This window comes from Polyodon spathula, chromosome 23 (assembly GCF_017654505.1).
Source record: "Polyodon spathula isolate WHYD16114869_AA chromosome 23, ASM1765450v1, whole genome shotgun sequence".
NCBI classification, from domain to species: Eukaryota; Metazoa; Chordata; class Actinopteri; order Acipenseriformes; family Polyodontidae; genus Polyodon; species Polyodon spathula.
The window spans coordinates 2,770,434-2,783,791 of record NC_054556.1 but is presented as its reverse complement, the minus strand read 5'-3'; the positions used below and the strand labels follow the sequence as shown (position 1 = coordinate 2,783,791).

Below are 13,358 nucleotides of genomic sequence, written 5' to 3'. Positions count from 1 at the left end.
CATTTTTGTAACAAAACGTTACAGAACTCAAACCAGATATGTTTTATTCAATTGCTTATTTCTCTTTACAGGAGGCAGCTACAGATTAGCAGTAGCACCAGCAATAATATGGAGAAGCAAAAGAGACAGATACAACGACTACGCCATGCGATGCTAAACCTAGACATCTCAAAACAATATTTACATTTCTACGGCTGTCTCCACTACCGTTACTGCTTATGAATGAGCCTCAGAAGCAGACACATTCATTCAGGCAGGTCTTGCAGGCAATGTGGTAAATGTTTCATAGCTCCAGCTAAGAAGCAATAAAGAGGCAGTGGTGCCAGGAACAGCTGAACGATAAACCCTAGGCACGATGCATTTAACAAACTGATACCGGAAACCCGACTGAAATATTACAAGCATCGACCCTTTCCATGCAAACACCACTCATAAATAGTGTGCCTTTGGGCAATACTTGTGACAGTGTGATAATAGAGATATTACAATAAATAAATGTGGCGGCATTTGGAGGCAGACTGGGTGAAATTAAATGGTGACAAACAACTTTCAAACCCCCACATGTATGTGCCCCAGAGAATCCATCCTCTCACTCAACCCAGTCAACACCTAAAGTTTACCACTGTATTTTACAATGCTTTTCCCATGGCTATACTATGCATTTACCATACTGTGTCCTTGTTTGTCATGTTTACTAATACACTTTACCATACCTCACTATTCTTTACAATGCTTATCTATGCTTTATTACATTTTGCTATGTTTTTATAAGGGTAAATACTACAGTTGCCTGCAACAAAGCAAAATACAAGAGTCAAGTTAACAGATACAATATCATCAAGTGAAAACCTGAACAGCCACCCAGCGATCATCATAAACTGAGTGATAATGCACTTAGTGCTGTAGCGTGGCCACCTGGAGACGATGCTTGGGCTTTTGATTTAACTCCACAATAGGTTGATGCTACATCCCATCCACTCATTCTTGCATGCTAAGCACAACAGCTGTCAGAAAACCCCAACACTGGTAAAACTGCATGGCCTATTGCAACACTAACCTCTCTTCAGCACCAGCATTGGAACTGCAGGCACTTTGCCTAACACTTCAATCCTCTTTAGATGAAACATTTCTTTTGTGCCACGTGTTTTACTGGTTAATCACTGTCAACGTACAGTGGTTTGTGCATTTTGCTTTTCATAAAAGCACACAGTACAAATAATGACTTGCTGTTTCAGCTGATAAAAATATCCATCTGGAAAAGTTAGAATCTGTATTAATCTGGTGACTCACTGCAACATAGAATAAAGTTATAAGCTTGAACATGGTCCCCATGTGACCAGACCTAGGGTACTTACAGCAGATATCCACGTTTACACTAGAACACTGACCAATGGTTTCCCATTTTAATTAGCTTGTATAATTTCTATATAATGAAACAACAAACTATCTCATTGCCTCCAACAGTTATCTAAATTGCACTCTAGGATTTTAACCCTCCACATGTCTTCTGTCAACTATGTCAAAGCATAATAAGCAGGTTGCACTTATTATGCACATGACGTACATATACAGGCATTCCTGTTATGATTTACATTGACTGGCAAAAAAGAAATAAAAGAGAGAATGACATTAATATCCCATAAAATCCAGAGTACAAAATGGAAACAGGTGCACCTTGCCCAGGGCTGAATGTTTCTGTGACTTGGGACCCTGTAGCTTGTCTGTTGCTTGTCCTAACACGCTTCTGCAGGCTCAGTCCTGCATAGTGATGGTTTTCTGCAAACGTTTACATTCCTGGACCACCGAAAGAATGCACTGATGGACACACTGGTCAATGCAGCCACTGCATTGAGTCGGTTGCACAGGATCCCGCTGTGATGACAAGTAGAGGCACCGGGATCCATCTGCTTTCCCAAGTGTGTTGCTGAATAGTTGCACACAGCTCTCACTCAGCTTTTATAAACCTAGTGGATCACATACATTGCAGGCTTGGAGATTGCCTATTTTTGCTTAATTGTACTTTTTTTGGCCAGTCAGTGTGTACGTAAACATAGCAAAACAATTGTATTTTTTTCTTAATTGTTTTAGACTAATTATTGAGTATATATAATTTTACCATACTGTTTTTTTTTTGTGTTTTTTTTTTTAAAGCAGTCACCTTATATAACTTACACAAACTGATATTGAATCATAATACAAAACACTACAGCAGAGCTTTCACATTCTTATACAGGCAGAAAAGCAAAGCTACCAAAACAACTTATTAGATGTCAACTCAGAGAGAGAGAGAGAGAGAGAGAGAGAGAGAGAGAGAGAGAGAGAGAGAGAGAGAGAGAGAGAGAGAGAGAGAGAGAGAGAGAGAGAGAGAGAGAGAGAGAGAGAGGAGATACTTTCCAGTTCCAGACCGTGTGATAAAATAATGTACTCATTTGGAAGATTGTTTTTTGTTGGTTTTCTGAAAATCTATTTATAACACAGCCTGCACACATACTGTACCACCTTGGGTTCTCATTAGACTCCGGAAGATAGAAAGTGCGGAGCTTGGTCAGCACTTGCATTCAAGACATAATCTCTGCTATAGAAAGAGGCGTTTGTGACTATTGAACCCATCCAATTCCTGTGCAAACCTTTACCTTTAGTAGTGAATACTCTCAAAGAGACTCACACTCTGTTGTAAATCGTCGGTTTTCACTAAAGTCAATGATTTAAACAGCAGTGGCATTTAAACAGTGTTACCATCATAACAACTTATTTTTAGCAAGGTGCGCTTCAATGATTTGGAGAGGGTTGCTTGATATGAGGCTAGGTTAAAATCCCCAGGAGCCAGCCTGTACCAATGAAGCCCAGGCTACAGCTGTCCAGATCCTTCCTGCTTCGTTGATAAACAGAGGCATTCACTCCAGTGTGCCATGCTGCCACCAACCTGACAACTTTCATATGCGCTACAGCAAATTCATAGGAGAGAAAAAAAGATATCATAAAACAATTGAGATGTTGCCCATATGGTTCACAGCAGGGAAGAAAGTGAGCCACATGGCAGTGGTTTGTCCTTTAGCTTGTCTCTGCCTCCTTATCTCCTCCGCGCCTCGCCTCTACCTGCAGTCCTGACAGTGATATAACTAGGTCAATGCTCCAGTCTTTGCACAGTGTAAGCTCACACTTCAGGGGGTATGGAGACTGTCAGACGCACACAACATGCTTGGCATACAATGAGAGAAATACAGGTCCAGGTAGGAGCCGGAAAACAACTTAGGAGGATTTCACTGGCTAACCGCCAGGCTCCTCCTTGGCATTGTTTAAAACATAACTGTCTATTCCAGTGATTGAAACAGTGACTGATCTAAACACTGAAGTACTGAAATACTACTGCTGTTTAAATTACTAAAAGAAGGGGACTTTGAGGAAACCAAGAGCTCTAGTGAGTCTACTGTATTTCTGTCCCTAAAAGTAAGTAACATGCAAGGAGTGGTCCTAATTTAACGCACAGTAATTAAATTGTGCCAGTTTTCTGTTTAAATCATCAATTGGATAGGGCTCAGTATGAATTTACGAGTTTACCTACTGCACTAATTTTCTGTAAATCGAGAAACAAAAAGCCAAGGCAAACGGGGACATGGATGCAGGAATGTAAAGCAGAAAGAAAAGAGGGGGCACAATATGAAGTATGAGGGTGAATTATTGCCAGTGTTGTAGCACCTTCAAGCACAGCTGCCAGTTTAACATCCTCTTCTGCAGTGCTCACGTCGGTTTTTATAACAGTGTGAATGCATGTTAACACCCTTATTCTGTTTTTCTGTTGTATAAAAAGAGACCTATAAAAAACCTGAACTACAGTATGTGTGCGTTGGATTTAAATTCCATTTTAAGCTTCACTTTCACTGAACAGTGTGCCCACTTTGATTTTTTTTTTATTATACAAATTGTGAAACATTAGGCAAACTTCCAGTGTTTCCGACAAAAGAAAGCCAAACCGATTTTTTTTTCTTAATGTTTTGTGTAAATCTTGACTTGTGCTCAATACTGCAAAACGAGTTAGGATTTAAATGGCATTTAATATTTGCTTTTCTAACAGTCAAACTACATAGAGAAAGCTTTTTTCACCATTCTTGAGCTCTTTCTTGCAAGATTTAATATATAGAAATAAAAAGCTGCAAGAAATGAGTTAGAAAACAACTGTTCAACTGTCTAATGCCAACACTCATTCTAATACATGACTGCTCCTCTGACCACAACTGCAACAGTGGAATGCTGCACCAAGTTCTATAAATAAGAAAGAAGAATGAACAATGAAGAACTCGTTATTAATTAACGTACTAACAATCCAGGATAGCAACCCTATATTGGAGGGGTGTGTTCTGCAAAAGGGGCTGTGAACAATTCAGAACACTTATTTTTCTTGATACTGGAGACAGGGCTGTCTTCTGTGAAGTCCTGATGTCAATAACAAGCTGCAGTGCTCAGGCCCAAATGAGGCAAAACAATTTGAAACTCCTTCCAGGAACAGCAGCTGGGTACCTGATTTGTATTCTTGTCCTTGCTTAGGAAAAAAAACATATCAAAACGATCTAATAGACCCTGTGGAGCCTGTTAAAGTATTCAAATTTGAGCTGAAGAACTGTAATGTGTCCTCTGGATCTCAAGATTTCATGTGTATACTGTAGTGAAAAAATAGATACTGTTACTATTCAGTAAATGCACTGTAGAACTGCAAAGGACAATGTTAGGGGTATAATCTGCCTGTATACTGCACCACATACTATAGTAACATTTGAATACATTTAGATACCCGACACACAGCTTTAAAACGACAGTCTACAGGAGCATTTGAGGTCACTTAACAATTTATAACAGAATATGCATGAGAGGCGTGCTGCTACAAACTGATAAGACGGTTCTCGATAACACTGAGGAAAATAAAGCAAAGCTAATTAGAACAGCTGAAGAATCGAAAACATTAAAAGACAAGCTGCTGCTCGATCGTCTGCCTCAAAGCAGCTGCGGCAGACTTGCAAATATGGTCATCATTGTTTCTGGAACATATTACTCAGTCCTAGGTGCAAACGTGATTTAAATATGACCTTTTGAACCATTTGGTCACACAGAATTATCAAATATAAATATATATATATATATATATATATATATATATATATATATATATATATATATAAAATAAAAGCAGTGTACAGTACAGTTCATCAGGGAAAGATTTTTTAGACAGTACTTAGTGAACTGAGATAAATAGAGATAAAGGGCAATATTAACAATATGCAGTACAGTAGTACACGGTACAGAGAGGACAGCATTCAAACCCCAAAGGCTACCCTCATGAATTAAACCCCCTCAGCCCTCCACAAACACTCATGCAGTATTCTGTTCATATAACAAGTAAAATATATGGGAAAAAGGTATGTTTAAACCTCAAGTAAACAACTGAATTCACAGTGTTTCTTAGATCTAGCTCTGTACACAATACAGTGTCATTTGGAACAGTGCACTTCACTTGGACGTATCCAAAAAAAAAGATCTCTCACTCATTATAAAATGTTTCAATACTACTATCGCTGTACCCCCTCTTTGCAATAATTATTATTTACAGATATATAAATATTAAACCGTAATTGTAAAGCATACATACTGTACGGCTTCAATGTGTGCCAGTGCAATATGAGCCCTGTATTAATTTGGAGAGCATTTTCTAACAGCAATATCAGTACAATATAGCTTAAGGTAATAGCTAGACCACACGCTTCTTATTGAAATATTTACCTGTGGGTTTTATTTTATTTATTTATTTTTAAACTGGGGCAGATGGGTACATTGTACTGCAACAATTTCAGGCAATCCAACCCAAATCTGAATAGCGTCAAACTGCCAGACAGCCAATCATTTAAAAAGAGGAACATGCCTCACAGCTCACAAAGCTTCTGAATCGCAGTGTCGTGTTTCCATAGAAACCGAATACTTAATAACCAGCTTGCAGAGCATGCATGAAGACACGGTTCTTTTGCCACAATGAAAAATCTCCTTTGTGGGGGCATTTCTGTCTGCAGCCAACATTATTCTGTATTGCATTTTGATTACTGGTATTAAGAATGTGCACACAACCTACTCTGTCAAATGCAAAGCTGCTCATATGATTTGAAAAGCACAAATAAAACAATGCAAGTCACTTCCATAGAAAACGTTGACATCCCAGTACTGACTGACAGCCAACACTGTGTCTGTGAAACGCTGAAACGTGACTTCAATAATTAACCACAAAAGACACTCCACTGGCTCCTCCCTCCAACTAACTGAAGTTTGTGGATTTGGGAAGCTGTTCATCTTTACTTATTCCAGTCTTATATAAAGCAGTATGATTTTTTGGTGATGGCAGAGATGTAATAACTATTGCTCAGCAGTCTAAACTGGATGTGATTGTATTTCTTTGATGTTAATTAACCCCCTCTTTGCTGTCTACTTACAAAGCCAGATACAGTTTAAACTGATAAACAATGGCTGTCAAATTCCCTTGCTCTCGACTGACTGCAACAGTTTAATTTACTGTAATACAACCAGCCAATATTTTTATAAGGGTTTTCCAGTGGTCTGAACACTAGGCAAAACTGAAAAACAGAGTGTGCTAATAACATTATCAAAAAAATAATGAGACAGTAAGAGACAGGCATAAAGAAAAAGAAGATAAATAAAATTTGCAAGCACTTGTTGACTAGGCGGTAACCTTACCTGATTCTCCTCATGAGAAACCCTCATCTGCTCTTTCAGAATGGACATTCTGGCTGCCTCGTCTTTCCTCAAGACCCTCTCCTTCTTCAGCTCGGGGCTCCAGAAGGTCTTGATGCTGTTCATGGAGGAGCCCAGCTTACCATCCTTGAGATCCAGCTCCTTGCGGAGCAGCTCGTTCTCCCTGTGCAAGTCCTTGAGCTGGGAGTGCATGTCCAGCATGGTGTTGTCCCTGACCTGCCTGAGTGAAGAGGGAACCTTGTGGTGAAGGCCAGCCGAGGTCAGGGTGCCGTGATCGCTGTAGGAGAGGATATCTGCATGAGGAAGACCAGCCGAAGCGATGTTCGGGCTGCTCCCCATGGCAGTGACCCGGCCCCCGTATGTCACCCGGCTCGTAGCCCTTCCAAGGGTCATGGTGCCCTTTGGGAATGTGGTGGTCGCCACCCCTTCGTGGTCGCTCAGGTACATGGGCCCCGACGTGGCGTAAGCGGCGTTCAGAGACTGGATGTTCTCCATTGACAAGGTCTTGCCAGCCCCTCCGGCCCCCCCGCCCCCTCCGCTGTTTGTTCGCCTGTGCCCCAGCCGGGGGGACCTCGGCAAACGGGGAGACCTGGAGGGGCTGCCTTCCAAATGCCCGACCGTTCTTGCGCTTCCATACATGGTTGCTGTTGTGGACTCTCCTGTGGCAGGTCAGTTCTTACTTAGTGAAACAATACTCTGATTGAATGGAGCAATCAGTCAATGTGTCCACCACTTCAGTACCTGTACAAGCTTGTTACTGCATGCTTGGGGCTGGCAAATTTGGAAGGCCTGTCTAAGATCTGAAAAAAAAAAGAAAAAAACAAAGGGGAAAATAACATTGCTTTAGTAAACTTCATATTTAACACTATGATCACATACTCTATAAGCTACTATTTAACTGATTAAAAGTATCACACATGTTGGGTGTTATGTAGGTTATTTCAGTAAGCATCCTTTAGGGGCTATTCACCAGCTCATTGAGGATGGCAAATTTTCTACAAGATGGAAACTGCGACCCTGTTTCTCTACATCATAATCAGCTATTAGGCCTGGCTATCTTTATATTCTCAATTGAAGTACTCCACCTCCTGCCACTGTAAGTGCGACTGAATCAAACATTAGTGTACATGTGTTCACAAAGATACAGGGGTCGAGAGAAGCAACTGTGAAATTGTTAGATCTGTGGGTGGAAAGAGGTTCTGCTGAATATGTCCTCCAATAACTATTATTCAAAAGACAAAAGGCAAGCAGCACTGATACATACTGGAGAACAGATTAATATTCTAGCAATGTGGCAAGTGCACTATAACATAGTGCTCTGCTTTGCTTTCAATTAGTTGAAATATTATATACACACAGTGTGTGTGTGTGTGTGTGTGTGTGTGTGTGTGTGTGTGTGTGTGTGTATATATATATATATACATATAGAATGAAATGTTAAGAAAATGAACATTGTGGAAAGTACCCTTTAAATACAATACACCCAGCCCCAGAATACTGAGTCCTCAGCGCATCATTGTAATCTAAACATTGTTTGGAAAGACACAGTTTGTATTGTATGTGACATAACGATCATCTGCAATCATGCACAGGCATACGGAGGCATAGGCTGTCATATTCTATATCACATAATTGTGTTACCAGTAACCCACTTACTGTAGAGCAGGTGTTACATTATGTTCTGCTAACCAGATGTATGTTATTTTTCATGTGGTGCCAGGATCAGTGTGTATTACTAGCTAGAGGTACCGAGAGGGTACAGTTAAGTACAATTACTGACAGATATCACTTCCACTCCCATGGCATAGCAGTTTAAACCATTTCCAGCTTTTTGAAATGACCTGGTCACATCTGTGTTTAACTAGGTATACAGTAAGTAAATAAGATTACTGATACAGGGATGGAAATAAGGCTCCTATTGCATAGCAGTTTCACCCATTCCAGGTTTTAATATGAGCTTGATTTGCCACAGAGTATAGGTAACAAGCTCAGGTGTGTCTTGTTAAACTCTTAGTAAAACCAGGAGTGGGTCAAAGTGCTATGCAATAGCAGCCTTATTTCTATCCCTGTCTGATATGTAAAGAGAGAACTATCTTTTACACAGTATTCATGATAAACCGAGTTACTGTAGGAAGGGAATTGAACCATGCAAACAAAAATCAGTTTGACAAATACCTTATCATGCTACCTGCAGTAAATAATGCACGGTCAACACGTGTTGCTCTTTTATTTACTACTGTAAATACTAAATGGTACTGCTGTTCAATATAATTATTCTTTCCTTTTTCTTATTTTGTTAAACCTGGAATACAGCAGCGCCACACCGTCACAGAACAGCAAACTATAAATCACTTGATTAAATAGTCCTGGTTTGTATCTGGTCCTTGTACTGCAGACAATTCCGGAATTAAAATGCAAATCTATACCTTAAAAGGTATAAGACTGACTGTGATCAGATATTACTGAGGCTGCTGGTCTCTTTATAGCTTTTCACTGACTATCTTCTTACACAGCATCCTGGACAGCACCCCTTTTCAAACACTGAGCTTAAAGCATGCCTGCTCCTGACAGCAGTGCATTTGAACTAACAGTGGGGATGTTCAATGTTCCTGCAAATCTGCACAACTTGGAACTGTTTAAAGACTTGCATTTGATCTAGCTGATCAGGTTTGTATGTAATGCATGGAGTTCTCGCATTTCCATCCTTTTTTTTTTTTTTAAGCATGCACCCTTGATATTTATAAAAATCAAAGCTGCACAGTAAATACAAAAGGATAAGTTTAACATTAATAAAACAAGGTGGTAGGGGCTAGTTTCTAGTATTCTCTGCTATTCTGTAGGTGTGCCAAACAAGTTACCAAATGGTCTGTCTAGTAACTCACAAATATTTTATATATTATATATATAAAATGTTCGCAAAGAAATGTAAATAACAAATTACATGTTGACTAAAATATACCCACAAATGTGGATGTTGTAGTTCAAATACGAGTGGAAGATTTTTAAGATTGTGTTAGGACTACAGATTGATCAAGAGAGTGGTTACTAGCCAGGATCTAGCCACACAAGCTTTGCCTTACTGTAGCAGCCTCTGTAATGCCAAAATACATTAGATTTTAAAATCTGCTTCTACAGGCTTTACTTCCACTGGCTTCAAAATCTGCCTTCCTGTTTGACTCGAACTTCATAAGCAAACAAGTGAGAAAATTTGAACACACATCACAACAGGAATGTTAGACATCTGCTCATCACACTTCACTTGTTCAAGAAATATGTTCATTATTCTTAGTGTACACAAATGTCACCAAGTCTATTGCACTTATGACAATAATGCTGTAATCAAGCAATCACAGATAGAATAGCACAGCTTGCAAATTGTCTAAGTGACTGCGTGCTGGTTTCAATTGGAGCTTATTTTTTGTAACTATTTTACTGTTTTCCTTGGATTCTACAAGCTTGTAGCTTTGATTTCTACATAAAGAACTATGCACATAGAGGGTGCACATTAAACACCATTGCTGCAAGTGCTATACAAAGGCAGCAAATTGCTAATCAATTATAAAGCTTAGCTGCATGGATAACAAACCAGCATTTTCAAAGTAATCTGTTGCTGCCTATAGCACAGAACTAAAATGTGGCTCCATCAATTTAAACATGAATGTAATACTGTGTGCTTTTCACTTGCTGCAGAGCAGAACAAAAGAAACAAAATCTATATTGCAAAAAAATTGCCCAAGCAGCTCTCTGCTTAACCACACGGCGTACAGTGCAAATCTCTGGCCAGCACGTTCCTGTGACATTTGCTGGTAAAGGCACCGACGTGGACCACCATCACCAGCCAATTTAGTTATTTTGTCATATCCTAACATTTACAACGCTGGACTTAAATGCATGCAAGTTTAAACAGGCTCATTCTACCCCTGGCTGTGCCCTCTACACTTTTAGCTGAATATCTCTGTTATTTCTTATGGCTATTATCTACAGTAAACTGGATTTCAATGGTGTAATTTTTACTAACACATACTGTACATGAGTAAGGCTGGAATGTCTTGTGCACCACATGTTTTCTTCAGTTACTGCAGCAAGACACCCACGTTGAATATGTCAGCACTATGCAGGGTGGCCCGGAATTAAGGTGTCTCCCATTTACAGTTTGCGCATCTCACTGTGTGTGTTTCAGTTTCACGGCTAAACATGAGACACTTTCAATAACTGACAGATTAAAAAAATAAAATCTGCATTAAAATAATAGAACAGCTGTAAGGAAAACGAATTAACAAAAACAACACATTCTATTTCTCGTTCCCCACCTCTGAGTGTGAGCACGAGATGCAGCACCTGCATGATAATTTACAGCTAAAATTGTAAAACTGGTGAACGCTTCTAATGTGCAGTCAAATTGCTTCAGTACACACACCACTTATGTCCACATGACTGGCAGTCCCTGGCTCCGATAGAGACACAACTGAGTGGCAGGGTGTGTGTTCAGGTTAGGGCTCTGTGTTCTCGCAGAGCTCCCATTGCACCACAAACTTATAAATGAATGTACGGAGAATACCACTGTCTGGTGGTGAAATTACTTTATCAGGTCTCAATGTGTACAGGGTGAGAATATGAAAAATGCTATACTGTCCAGCATAATATCCTCAATTACTACAGCTGGCGATTTTTCAAGAAGGCAATTTCAGACGCCGGTAGAGCAGAGACTAATACCCTAGCCACACCTCTACCGGTAAAAGATGCAGATATAGACCCCCTCCCACCGTGCATTTATGTGGCTAAAGTAATCAATAACCGAGGTTGCACAGCCCAGTGCATTGAAGAATTCATACAACTGGTTGTACAGAAGGGTTGTATGCCGGCAAGTTCTAAAGGGTTAACTACGGCACAGATTTAAAGGGACTGGTGCAAGGGAACGCGCTGAACAAACCCCACAGGTGAAAACCCCTCCTCTTACAGAGATGATTGGTTATTTCGAGCCAATCCGTGTCATTGCCTGTATTCGAATGGCCAGGATCGCTGTCAATCTACGGGAAATGTCAATTCCTGAGAACCGAGTTTTAGTCTGCCATAACGCTCCAGATTCCCCGGTTTATTGAGTATTAATATTACACGCCCATAATTTATTTAATAGGACCTCGTATTTCTGTACTACCGTTGTAAACATAAGAATAAAGAAAACGTTTGCAAAAAGGACCAAATGTCACTGTGCTTTTACGAATCACGGCATGCAAAATCATGACACAATCAATCACACAACCAGAAATGATCAATTTATAGACAGAGACATGCTCAGTGTTATTTCTACACATCCTACACTTGCATGGCCACCATATTTCTTAACACCTATTAATATATTTTTACTAAAAATGTCTACTCGGTCCTACCATATCCCTGCATGTTTTACACAGTTTTTCCACCAGACCAGTCCCATGCTTAACCCTGTGTGTTGTTGGACGGTAACAATATTTAATAAAACTGTGTCAAGCAGCACCGTACTAGTAAGCATAGAGCACTTTGTGCAATATATTCAATGCGTACTATTGTATTATTATCGCTGTGTGTTTTATTAATCACCGGAACGAAAAAGCCCAAATATTAATCATAGCCACAGAGACAGAAAGTATTACATTTCTACACGGATTCAAAGCGACATTTGCATGTCTTTTTTAATGACTCTTTTCCACAGGACACGTTTCTTATTTTCCACAAAAGGCATTGAAATACAAACGAAAATATATATATATAAAAAAAAAAAATCTGGCCATTCCTGTTCAGTTAAAGCAATGCATCTATCTCCTTTCCCCCTTTCTTCCGTGCAGACAATTGTTGGATAACATGCATTTTATAACACGTTAATACAAAATAAATAATAATAATAAATAAATAAAAACAGCTGTATACACACACATAAATAAAAAAAGAACCAAAGTACTGCAATTGAAATAGTGCTGCCTACCCCAGTTGTAATGTCAGTGCTTTTCCATCACAGCTCCTCTCCTGGCTCCCAGACCCGAGTCAACATTCCCAGAATTCCCGACCTCTCCTTTCATTGGGCCGCTAACACACTCCGACACTCTGGGGAGCAGCAGCAGCAAGACAATTGAAGGCGAAGCTGGATTCTCGGATGTAAAGGCAGGCGGTATTGACGAAAAGCCCGTCGAAGCGGGCGTCGCAATACTGTTGCACAACCAGCAGTAGTGATTATCTTGACTGTCATACCGTCGCGTTCAGCAATAGCGTAACTGGAGCTGGCACATAAAAAGTAGTTAATATAGACGGAATTAGGGGGGCGACTTTCTGCAGGGTGGAGAATAATAGCAATTTTATTTGACTTTATTAGGACTTTTAAAAAAAAAAAAAAAAAAAAAAGGTTAACATAGCACACATTATACCTTCATTTTTCTACAGTAGAAATGACACCATAAGTGATTACAAATTTATGATGATTTCCAAAATGCACACCTAGTAGTGGTGGCCACATAAGGAGTGTCGGAGATTAGTAGATGCATTGTTAATTAGTTAGTTGATAATTTAAGTAATTTATCGATGTAAACGTTAGATTTGTTTATCCAAGAAACATGGAACATTGATATAGATGAGACACACAT

General features: G+C 39.6%; 1 protein-coding gene across 10 annotated transcripts in view; it reads right to left on the bottom strand.

Moving 5' to 3' along the window:
• The window catches only part of LOC121298410 (ERC protein 2-like), a 252,786-nt gene extending 239,839 nt beyond the window's left edge, over window positions 1-12,947 (bottom strand). For all 10 annotated transcript variants that reach the window (XM_041225526.1, XM_041225533.1, XM_041225530.1 and 7 more), the window contains exons 1-2: window positions 12,707-12,947; window positions 6,730-7,547 (exon numbers count right to left, since the gene is read on the bottom strand). In XM_041225526.1, coding sequence (XP_041081460.1) covers window positions 6,730-7,386 — 657 coding nt within the window. In that variant the 5' untranslated portion in view covers window positions 7,387-7,547; window positions 12,707-12,947. The remainder of the gene's footprint in view (window positions 1-6,729; window positions 7,548-12,706) is intronic.
• Window positions 12,948-13,358: the final 411 nt, after the last annotated feature.